General features: G+C 43.6%; 1 protein-coding gene across 2 annotated transcripts in view; it reads left to right on the plus strand.

Annotated features, from left to right (window-relative positions):
- The window catches only part of Rgs20 (regulator of G protein signaling 20), a 104159-nt gene extending 94065 nt beyond the window's left edge, over positions 1–10094 (plus strand). The window contains exons 4-6 of one of the 2 annotated variants that reach the window (XM_060385919.1): positions 150–233; positions 6552–6786; positions 9153–10094. In XM_060385919.1, the coding sequence (XP_060241902.1) occupies positions 150–233; positions 6552–6786; positions 9153–9341 (508 nt within the window). In that variant the 3' untranslated portion in view covers positions 9342–10094. The remainder of the gene's footprint in view (positions 1–149; positions 234–6551; positions 6787–9152) is intronic. The other variant, XM_060385918.1, reaches the window with a different exon arrangement.
- Positions 10095–12289: the final 2195 nt, after the last annotated feature.

A 12289-nucleotide genomic window follows, 5' to 3' on the forward strand; every position in this document is an offset into this window, starting at 1 on the left:
CATCTCTCCAGCTACTCTTACTTTCTTAAAAATAATAATCAGGGTCACGTCTTTTTTTAAGGAATTCTACTTGAGTATCTGAAGTTGTCTTTAAAATTATTTTAGAAATTATGTTCCTTCAGACATGTCAGCTGTCTTCTCTCTTACAGCCTCGCTGTCAGGGGCCAAGAAGACCAGGGACCCCAAAGAGCCCCCCACGAACTCAGATCAGACATCCCGGCGTGGGAAGAAAGGTGAACTCTTGAATTTTACTCACTCGCAGTACTGCTGGAGATGCCAGTGTCTCCCTTTTGCTTTTTGCCCTGTAAGTTTAAACAAAACGTGGGCATTTTTCCACAACCACCATTTAGTAACACCAGATCTCCGTGCGGCTTTGAGCGTCTCCTGAAGAATTCCTTCTAATTCATTTCATAACGGGGAAAAAGTCAACCCACTCTTTTGGTTCCAATGCTGACTCAGAAGTCGAAGTTGATCCCTCCTGACAACCCATAATGATATAATTTTATTTTTGTATAATACGTTTTTAAAAGTAAAAACCATAGCGATGCATTGTATTTGGTCTTCAGGAAAATTGAAGACTTCCATTCTAATGGAATTAGGATTCCATTAGAATTCCAAATTAATTCTAAATGGCTGCAGTATTGTTGCGTGACTTTTCCTGGAACTAAAGTCTACTCACGTCAGACTGGGCACTGATGACATATCAGAGAAAGAGCTTAACAAACCAGTGAGTGTATTGGGGTCACTCAAAAAATAGACAAAGGGTCATTTACACGGGTGACTCCAAGGTAGATGCATCTCCAAAGGCATGCTCAACATGTGACAGCTCACAAAGGCAGCGCTTCTGGAGCTCTTCGCACAGCTCACAGGCATTGGGGGGTCTAAGAGTCCCCTGCCAAACAGGCACGACAGTGCCTTGTGGATATCCCACGCTTCTGCATTCTGGATGCGGTGTTTCATTTAATTCCTGGGTCTTTCGAGCCTCCCTCCTCCTTGAAGAAGAGTGGTTTCAGTGGAAACCACCACCAATCTGCTGCTGAAAATCTAAATACTTTGAAGAAAAAAAAATTGATAATTGTAATGTTTTGCTTTTAATTTTGTTTCAATTTTTAATGTTTAATTTTGGGGGTATTTGATGCAGGAGTGAGCTTGGAGGCCCAGGCTGGATGGATCTTACAGCCCTCCTCCTCCTCCTCCTCCTCCTCCTCCTCCTCCTCCTCCTCCTCCTTTTTCTGAGCACTGAGTTCTGGTGGGCACCAACCACATCAGTTTTGTATTGCTTTCCTTTTTACATTTCTTCCCTTGACTCTTTTTATTTCTCTTATCAAATCTCCTATTGATTTACCTTCCTGTAACTATTTTTACATCTATTCTTCACTTTGGTCTTTTTTAAGTATTTATTTTATGTAAATGAGTGTTTTACTTGCATATATGTATGTACACCAGGTACACGCCTGGTGTTTGTGGACCCCAGAGATGGGTGTTGTGTCCTTGGACTGGAGTTACAGAAAGCTGTGAAGCCACCATGTGGGTCCTTGGAGTCAATCTCTAGTGTTCTGCGAGAGCAGCCAGTGCCACTAAATGCTCAGTCAGCTCTCCAGCACCTTTATCCCTGTTCTCAATATTATGCCTTTATCACTGCAGACATTAGACAAATATCTTAGTAGCATTGTTAAATAGGTTTGTTTGTTTGTTTTGTTTTGTTTTACATTTTTGTTTGTTTTGTCTTGTTTTTCGAGACAGGGTTTCTCTGTGTAGCCTTGGCTGTCCTGGACTCACTTTTGTAGACCAGGCGGGCCTCAAACTCACAGGGAGCCACCCGCCTCTGCCTCCCAGAGTGCTGGGATTACAGGCATGCACTACCGAACCTGACATCAAATAGGTTTATATTTATTTTTGCAGATAGAATAGCTCATCAAGGTTCTGGAAATTTCCTTTCATCTATACCTTACATATATCTGCCCAGGTTTTCCAAGTCTGGGAGATACAGCGACACCCCTGGCCCACTTCCCCCGTGTGTCAGGTTGTGGGAAGCAGCAGGCGTCTCACAGACCCCGGGACACTATATTCTGTACCGCAGCTTCCAAGAATTAGGACGGGGCACAGAAAGTTGTATCTCAACCTTCAGCCTTGGCTTAATAACGGCCACATTCTGCCTCCGTGTGTGTGTGTGTGTGTGTGTGTGTGTGTGTGTGTGTGTGTGTGTGTAAAGCAGGGATGACAATAGTTTGTTGGAATTAAGGTTCTTGTTCTAGGCTTGCTCTAGCTTCCAGATAATGAGACAGGGACTTGTTACACTTATTAACAAGCCTAGGGCACCATGACTGGTCAGATTCTAATCTATTCTAACCTGACTGTGCTAGCCTGGCCTACTTCCCAGCCATGTGCCAGTCTCGCCCTGGCACCTCAGTTCCATCCTTGTCCCCATGATGACCCCTCCATGGTGACCTCCTTCGTCATTGCATGATGATCTTCCTCCTCTTCTTCTCTTCCTCTCTCTCTCTCTCTCTCCCCTCCTCTCTATCTGGGACATCTCCACACACACACTGACCGGGAACAGAAATCCTGCCTACTGTCCTCCTCAAAGCTAAACTCTTCAGCCTCTTTACTAACCAAGATAGAGATAATTGAGGAGTAATTTTTGCACAACATTGAGACAGGAGATTCCTCAATAGCAGTGGCAATACTAGAATCTGTGAGCATTAAGCTCACTGCCAGTTTAGCAATTAACAATTTTGAATGCACAGAGACACACCTTAATACAATGTGAATGAAGGTCACCTCTACAATAGTTTGCTGTAGCTAAGCCAGTCAAGGGTAGTTGTGAATACTGCATAGGGAAGTGAGGCACTTGTCACAGAGCACTTGATGGCTTTGTGCTAAGTCACGTACAATTAATAAATCACGAAGTGACAAAAATGTCTGCCTTTTGGTCTAGGTGCTCACAGTGCTAAGCCAGAGTCCTTTTGTTATAAATTTGAAGTCAACTATTGCTGTAGATGATATAGATTTGTAGATATACCCAGTGAGCAAATTACATAAATCCTCAGATAAGATTTTACAATATAACCTTAAGATGTTTTTGTTTTCTTTTGAGAGCAGAACGCAAAGAAATCAGAGATAAAAGATTTTTTTTAAGAGTTGGGAAGTAGAGCCTTAAGGATAAGGGATTTTGTGAGCCTAGAGCAGAGCAAAGCAAGTTCACATATAAAATATTTGGGGATCATGTGTCTGTGGCAGTGAGAAGTTGGAAATCAGGTGTGCCAATTTCTGGCCTTTGAATGGGGCCCGGTTTTTGTAATAAAACCTGGGTCCATGAAGAAGCACAACTGACTAGTTCAGGCTGGAGCTGGGAAGCCAGGGGAAGTGGGGAGCGGGAGGCATGCGGTCCATGTGATAGGCAGGCAGAGAGCTGGAGCCACATGGAGGAATCTAACTCGATCTACAGTTTGGGATCAAATTCACAGACAAATGATCTGCACATGCCTCAGAAGCGGTTAGATCAGAGGCATGATTCAGAGCAGCTTGTTGGCAGGAGCAGGTGTATGTGGTTGCAGTCCCTGATCCTACACCGCCCTGACCTGCTGCAACTTACAGGCAAGATGGTTAAGCAGCTTGGAGAGGGAGACCAGAGAGAAAGAGACAGTGTTAGTGTTTATTTTTAAATGATGCCACACACACAACAGATGCTATATGAAAGAGATTTATTGGGTGGAGCTGGAGAGGTAAAAGAGAGAGACATGGTTGGGGCCCCCAGGAAAGAAAGCGAGGTGGAAATAGCAGGAGAGGAGGGTAAGAGCGGAGAGTAAGAGAGATATAAAGTGGCGGGTTGGTCCTTTTGTAGCCTGTGCATGCACAGCTGAACTGAGCCTGCCACACACCTGGTGGGCGACACGTGATGGCCTCATAGGTTACTAGGCAACCAAGAAGTAGGCTGCCTGTACACTAACAGCTGAGATAAAAGGTGTGCACCACTTCACCTGGCAAGATCTTAATAGTTAAAAGAAACTAATCATTAGCAAGCTAAGTCCAACTTATGCACACAGAGGGAAATATTAACATATAGCACAGGAATGTGGGCATACCAAAGGGGTCCCAAATTTAGACATACAAAAAATATTTCCCAACTGTTAAACTGTATGAGCAACTAATAACTTTCTAAATTAATTCGCCATTAAAAAGTACCCAAACCTGGGTAGCTTAAAACACCAGAAAATCTTTTATATCATAGTTTCAAGACCAGAAATCCAAGATCTGGAGTGTCACCAGGGCCAGGATTTCTTTGTGCTGCTTCTTGAGGTCCTGGAGGAGACTCCTCTCATTTCCTCTGGCAGTGGGCAGCTGCCTGCACGTCTGGTGTCCATTGGCTTGTACACATATTGCTCTGGTCATATGGCCATATTCTTTTTTAACGATTTTTTTCTTGTTTTATGTACATTGATATTCTGCCTGCTTTTATGTGTGTGTGAGGCTGTTAGATCCCCTGGAACTGGACATATGTGAGCTGCCATGTGGGTGCTGGGAATTGAACCAAGGTCTTCTGAACTGAATTGAACCTGGGGTCCTTTTGGAAAAGCAGCCAGTGCTCTTAACTGCTGAGCCATCTCTCCAGCCCTGGCCATATAGTCATATGGCCATATTCTCTGTGTCTTCAGAGCTTCTTCCTATGTTCATGTCTGTACCAAATTTCCTCTGTTAATAAGGTTTTCTGTTTCATTCCAGATTAAGACTCAACTAGTGACCTTATCTTAGCATGGTCAAGTGTGCAAAAACCCATTTGTTTTTTCTTAGTGATTTATTTTTAGATGTATAGGTAGATGTTTTGCCTGCATCACAGCAGGCTGGAGCAAGTGTTGGATCCCCTTGGAATTATGGATGTTTATAGACCACCATGTCCATACTGGAAATAAAACCCAGATCTACCTGGGAGAGAAGCCAGTGCTCTTAACCCCTAAACCAGCTCCAGCCCAGCAAACTATTTCTAAATAAGGTTATATTCCGAGATTTGGGGCATTTGGACTGCCTTTGGGTGACATAATTCAACCAGTAACATTGTATCCAGAATCAATATTGTATCCACAAAACCTCCTCATCTTTATGATATTGAAGAGGCTGCCATTACCAGTGACTTCAAAATCTGTGCAAAAACAGAAAGTGAGATTCCAGTCCTATTCACAGAACACTATGGCTAAGTCTCAAAGACCAAATGAAGTGGGAATAGCAAGTAGGAAGACAATGGATTTGACGTTTTACAAACGTCGTTTAAAGCCACAGAATATATTCTTCAGGGAAACAGTCAAATATGGAATAATCACTGTTAATTAGGCTTCAAATAAACTCAAAGATTGTAAGGCCAAAGTCAAGTCCAGCCGCTCTCTCAGGATGAGTGCCCTCCCTTAGTGAATGATTTTCTGGCTCTTCAGGTCAAGGGCATATTCCTAGCTGATCATTCTGTAGCCAACCCTCATAACTTGGATTTATTTCATGTATGTTATTTTTTCTTCCCAAATGTTACATGTATCTTAATGAATATTTTGTGGACATTGCCCATTCATGTTCTGTTGGGCCAGTGTGAAGTTCTGTCAGGGATAATTGAGAGAAGTTTGGGGTCAGACAGTTGCACAATTTTTCTTCCTTTCTGTAATTTAAAAGTATTGTTAGATGTGCCCAGAAACTATGGCCATAAGGTTGGTCAAAAAGTTACAGTGTGCTGGGTGTGGTGGCACATGTCTTTAATCCCAGCACAGCCATTTGCAACAACGCCATTTGCAGACATCCATCCTGTTGTTTTTGTAATTAGTTTTTATTAGTTTTATAATGCCAAAAATATTTTTTATTTAGTTTTTATTAATTACAGTTTATTCACTTTGTATCCCAACTGTAACCCCCTTTCTCCTTCCCTACCAATTCTGCTCTCCCTCTGTCCTCTCCTCCCATGCCCCTTCCCCAGTACATTGATAGGGGAGGTCCTCCTCCCCTTCCATCTGACCCTAGCCTATCAGGTCTCATCAGGACTGGCTACATTGTCCTCTGTGGCCTGGCAAGGCTACTCCTGCTAAGGGGGAGGTGATCAAAGAGCCAGCCACTGAGTTCATTTCAGAAACAGTCCCTGTTCCCATTACTAGTATCCCACTTGGATACTGAGCTGCCATGGGCTACATCTGTGCAGGGGTTCTAGGTTATCTCTATTCATGGTCCTTGGTTGGACTATCAGTCTCAGAAAATAACCCTGAGGCCAGATTTTTTGGTTTTGTTGCTCTCCTTGTGGAGCTCCTGTCCTCTCCAGGTCTTACTATCTCCCCTTCTTTCATAAGATTCCCTGCACTTTGCCCAAAGTTTGGCTATAGGTCTCAGCATCTGCTTTGTTATCCTGCTGGGTAGAGTCTTTCAGAGGCCCTCAAATCTTAAGGAAAGGAGAATGGTGCTCCCCCTTCTTAAAGGGGCCAAACATTTGTTTATTTTATATCAGAGGTTGAAAGCTATGTAAGAAAAGCTGCGTTCACCCACCAGTAACATCTTCCTCTTGTCCCTTTCTTTTGACCATGGCTCAGCCCCGCACCCACCCTGGAAGAAGTCTGCGCCTGGGCCCAGTCATTTGACAACCTAATGGTCACTCCAGCTGGAAGAAATGCATTCCGGGAATTCCTTCGAACAGAATTCAGTGAAGAAAACATGCTTTTCTGGATGGCCTGTGAAGAACTGAAAAGGGAAGCTAATAAAAGCACTATTGAGGAGAAAGCAAGGATAATATATGAAGACTACATTTCCATTCTCTCGCCTAAGGAGGTGAGTGTCTGCAAAAATGTCTCATTAGAGCCACTGCTAAATTGCCTGGGCCTGTGTTTGGTCACATGCTGCTTGCACAGGTAGGGATATTCCAAAGCCTAGTCATGGGTCCTGCCCACTCAATGGCATCCAGATCCAGCAGAGCCTAAAAAAGTAGGAAGCATTTTTTTTTTCAGGTTTTATTTTATTTTTTTTCCTAGAAAAGGCATCAATAATTCACACAGATTTTTCACAGTGGAGTCCAGGCACTCTCACACTGATACTGGGTTTCCTTTGCTTTGCTCTGCTCTTCAGTTTTGTGTTTCTAAGGATAAATCCAGGGCTGCCCTCATGCTGAATAACTTTATAGGGCACAGCGCCCTATAAACACTTGTTTAAATAAAATTATCCCACTATTTTGAGTAAAGTTTTTTCCCTCAGGTGTCTTTCTAGTCACAGCATTGCTGATGGAGAACTGGAACTTTGAAGGTTTTCCCCATGGTGTCTTCTTAATATCACAGAAGATGCATAAGAAGTGAGAGTAAGCAGGTTCCCACCTCTTAGCATTTGCTTCTTCAAATCTGCCTGCAGTCCTGTAAGTTAGGTTGTTTTTTTAATTTGGGTACCTTGTATCACCAATTTCACAATCATTGTTCTCTCCTGCTGTGTCTCCTGCTAAGACTCATGGTTAATAAAGCAGTTTCTCTTCTGAGGTCAAGGACCTCATGGAGGACCCATGAGAGTCCCTGGTGTGATACTCAATGCGGGATAGTAGAGTAAGTCATAAAGAGAGCATGGGCGAAGGATAATGAAAAGGAAGTTACCAGAAGCACATGGAAATGAGAACATCCTGGGGCTAGGACTAGAGAAGCCAAAGGGGAAGTGTGGTACATGAGCAGTGAGCATGGCCGGAGCTGGTGCTCCTACAGTGCAGGGAGCCAGCAAATTATCAGAGCTGTGGTGGGTAGCAGCAGACTTAGAAAAGCGAGATTCTTCATGGCAGAGTAATACAAAATGAGGTTCTGTGTGTGCCTTGTGGAGAACTAGCAATTTTTAAGGTTTCTACAGTGAAAACTGCCATTTTGGCCCTATGGCAGACTCCCCACTGGACAGTGTCCTGGCTTCTGATGAGGATCTTCTAGCGGACTTCATCAGGCAGAGCAGAGGAACAGGCTGTCCCAGAAAGAAGAAACAAAACAAGACCAATCCTAGCTCCTTCCTTCTTTAAATCCCAAGTGGTTCAGACACCTTTTGAGTTGAAGAGTGAAATGGAGCTGGAAATTACAGGGAGCAAATGATCGTGGGCTCAAAAGCATAACTTAGGGACTGGTACACTCTCCCTTCATCCTGAGAGAGTCGACAAACCAGGACCAGGCACAGTCGAGTGTGTGGATAAAGTCTGCACTTTAGAAAGAACCCAAGTCACAGAATGTGTTGGGAGAGGTAGTGGGAAGACTCCAAAAGGCCAGTTAGAAGGCTATATGACGCACATCCAGCAACACGGGACACGGCAGAGGGGAAGGAAGTAGACAAATGTGTTAAAGAAGTGGGACAGTTGGTGGTGCATGCCTGCAGTCTGAGCACATGGGACACTGAGTTCAAGGTTATATAGTGAAACTTTTCAGAAAGAAGGGGAGAGAGGAGCGGGAAAGAGAGAAATAGAGGGAGAAGGAAGAGTGGCTTGCTAGAAAGAGAAAGAAAATGAGAGATACATAAGGCACTAAATTGGGAGAATGGATGGTTCCATTGAAAGAGCTTGCTAGTTTTCAAGCACTTTGTTACTAATAGAAATGCTTATAAACAAACAAGCCTAAAAATAACCATCATTTCATTTTCAACAATAAAAGTTCATTAATAGGAATGCACACTTACTGTAGATACAGCCATGACCCCTGGATGGCACTGACTCTCAGGCCCTGTGATTTGAGCACTTCACTTTACAGAGACCTTCTTGTTGACCTGGACTGGCATCAGAACCCTACACCCAGTTTCTAGCAGGGCAAGAGCCTACAGCACCCATGTTTTCACCTTCATTAGCAGGGATGTCTGGGTTTATCTTCAAAGACCATCCTACAATCATTTTTTAAAAAGCAGAGCAGTGTGCAGTTTTATAAAGAGCCAGCACTCCTCACAACCTGTGAGAAATACAATGCCAACCCCTCAATATGACCTTCAGGGTGCTCTGGGCCATTGGGCCAGCCTTCTGCTTCACAGGCCATCCAGGGGACACAGGGGAAGTTCCAGAGTTCCTGTTCATTCACCTGTTAGTCTCTCTCTCTCATCAGTTCAGACTTTTGGTCTGGGCTCTTTTGAAAGATAAAACAGTTCTGGAAGTTTGGATGGATTTACAAACACAAGTGACAGCTGCTCCATCCATCTCTCCACAGGTCAGCTTGGACTCCCGAGTGCGAGAGGTCATCAACAGAAACATGGTGGATCCATCCCAACACATATTCGATGACGCTCAGCTGCAGATTTACACCCTAATGCACAGAGACTCCTATCCCCGGTTTATGAACTCCGCAGTCTATAAGGATTTGCTGAAGTCCTTAGCTGAGAAAGCAGTAGAAGCATAGGTGGCTTCAAATCTATTTATTATTAACAAAACAAGAACATAATTCATGGACTACATCTAGCACAGGGAATTTAGAGATAGGATGTCTTGTGCTAGAGTCATTCGTGGACTGTTGTGATAACAGATTCTTCCTCCCCAGAGAGCTGTAGATTCACAGTGGAAACTGTCAGAGAAAAGGTGTATGACTGCCTTAGAAAGATAGCACTCACATTTACAGTAACAGTAGCATGTTCTTAAGGGCAGGGCATGTACTAGCCTCTGTTCTGCCTGCAGCATAGACACACAAAGAGCAAATGGAAACACTTTGTTTTGCATGACTTCAGTACCGTATTACCCTCCAAAGAAAAGACATTCAAGTCTTTCTCAACTATCTCTTCCTTCAGTTTGAATACTTCACTTAGGACCATGCCAGGACTGGGTCACATTTCATGAAGATGTGACTATGGTAAAAATGGTAGCCCACCGTGTGTGTGTGTGTGTGTGTGTGTGTGTGTGCACATCTATTGTGGTTGATAGGATACACCATGCTCTTGGTGGGTCACTCTCAAGTGTTTGCTAAGGGAAGCAATGCTTAAATGATTCTTCAGTCAAAGAGTGAAGATATTATCAAAATCTATCACCATGAAGAATGAATTGAAGTGTATAGTTTGTCATAGTCACAAATCCTCAAATAGGCATATTTGAATTTTTATTGAAAGAAATGTGGTTATTTTCACTCTGAAAAATAAAACATGAGTTTTCTCTCAATCTTGTATTATTTCATGCAGAATTACTGGGGAACATGGATCATGTAAGGATGCATGCAATATATCACTTCCCAGATGAGTGTTCTGTCTTTAGATCCCAGGATTTTTTTTTTTTTAATCACAGCAAATAGAATGACTTCATAGTTTACAGGTAAAAGTAGTATTGTAGACCTAAAGAATCCCTTGTCTGCGATCAATAGGAAATATAACAAACTGGACAATTTCAAGAGCAGGTTAGCCATTTAATCTACAAAGACCACACCAGATCAACCCTCATACAAGAGTCTTGGTCTCCCCTTTGCCTGATCTTCCAACAGCCTGAGTGCCTTCATTACCCAGCCGAACTTCAAATAGAACTCTGTCTCCCTCATTCTCAAGAAGGCATCTCACCTTTAAATTTTCATGAAGATTTTCCCTTACCCCTTTCACTGTCTATGAAGCCATGAATATCTACAGACCATCTCAGAGAATATTGTACTATCTTGTACTTTTCATAGTGACAATCCCTTGCATACCCTTCTGATCCCATTTCATCCAGCCATTATTCTCACTGAACAGAGGTTGTAACTGTGATTCTCCAATGGGACATGCAATGGCACCTACAATGCATTGTTGTAAGTCTTAGAAAGGAGCAAATCCAGATCAAAGTATTTTGAAAGTTATATAAAGATTTTGGCAGAAGTTCCACCAGAATTTAACCCTATAGAACAAGAGTGTGTACTTGTTATTGACAAGTTACTACCGATGAAGAAGCTATTTGAGTGACTCCAAATGCATATGGTTAAGGACATGTGAAGTATGAGGTTACTGTATGGCATATAAAGGGCACTAGAAGAGATCATTTGTACAGAAGGACCTGTGTAGTCAAGAGTCTAGGCTTGGAGCTGAGTGTGGTGGCACATATCTGCAATCCTAGCACACAGGAGGCTGGAGCAGATTTTGAGTTTGAAGCCTGGAGGAGGGACGGACTCTGCATTAACAATTACAATACAGATTCTAGGCTGGAGGGATTCTTAGGCATTTTTCAGCTCACAGACATTTGGGAATCCCTGGGGAGGTAAAGCATGAAGACTACTGACAAGCTTTTGTGTGGATGGGCTGAGAGGTGAGTAGCATAAAAGGCTTGGAAGGATTTGCCTTGATATAGGTAAGAAGGAAGAGAGGAGTGCAGATATGACATAGGATAGATGTTTCAAGCAGACGGAAAGCAGCATTTCCTAGGGTTAAGCCAAAGTTGACCTATCTAAGCTTTATCCACTGTCCCACATCATCCTCCTTGCGTGGATTCTTCCCACACTGTAGTTTTGCTCCATTTCCCATGTCTGAACAAACCTGTGTCCATTAGCACAGTTGGCACTCCTCCCTCACTAGGCTTTCACAGCAGTTGCCTGCTGTTCCCACCTCATCCCCCCATTCATACTCACTTAGGAGGGTGCTCTGACTGTTCTAAGAGGGCACACCCTTTTGAGTGTTATAATAATAATTAATGCCACCACAACAGATCTGGTATAAAGGAGGTTTATTGTGGGAAGGGGGGCGCCCATGACAGAGAGAAAAAAGATACTGAGAGACAGAGACACTCACACAGAGAATAAGAAGCTAGTTGGCGTCCTTTTATCAGGCACACACCTGGCAGCCCACCTGGTGTGGCAGTGGCAGCAGATGACTTCAGAGCTTGCCAGGACCCTGAAGAGCAGCCAGTGGTTCCACCTGTACACTAACATTGCTCCCTTTTTGTTTAATTAAAAAACAATGGCAAACTTAGGAAGTGGCGGGGAGGTAGGAATGAGGATATTCAGAAAGGTTGCTTCCTGCTGACTTGAGGGCAATGACATCTTTGGTGACCCTAAGAGAAGGGGGGTGTGGGGAGCTGCCGGCAAAGTCCTGTGAGAGCTGCCTGTTTTTTTTTTTTTTTTTTCAATGCAGTTTATTCAGGAACATTGAACAATCCTCGGACCCCGGGGAAAGCCAGCCCACAGCTTAAATAGCCTCTGGGTAGCCAACCCAGGCGTGCCACGGGGGCAATGCAGATAGGTCCACATACATGGAAGCAAGCCAGATCCTCGGCCTTAGCCAAATGTGGAGTTGTTCGTGACAGAGAGCACTCACCATCGGGAAGGTGGAAGGCGGAAACCAGCTCCATCTTTAAGGCATAGCATTCTGCAGCTCTCTACAGTTCCCCCTTTTTGTTTTAGACGCATCA

Source organism: Meriones unguiculatus, chromosome 6, assembly GCF_030254825.1.
Source record: "Meriones unguiculatus strain TT.TT164.6M chromosome 6, Bangor_MerUng_6.1, whole genome shotgun sequence".
Classification (NCBI taxonomy): domain Eukaryota; kingdom Metazoa; phylum Chordata; class Mammalia; order Rodentia; family Muridae; genus Meriones; species Meriones unguiculatus.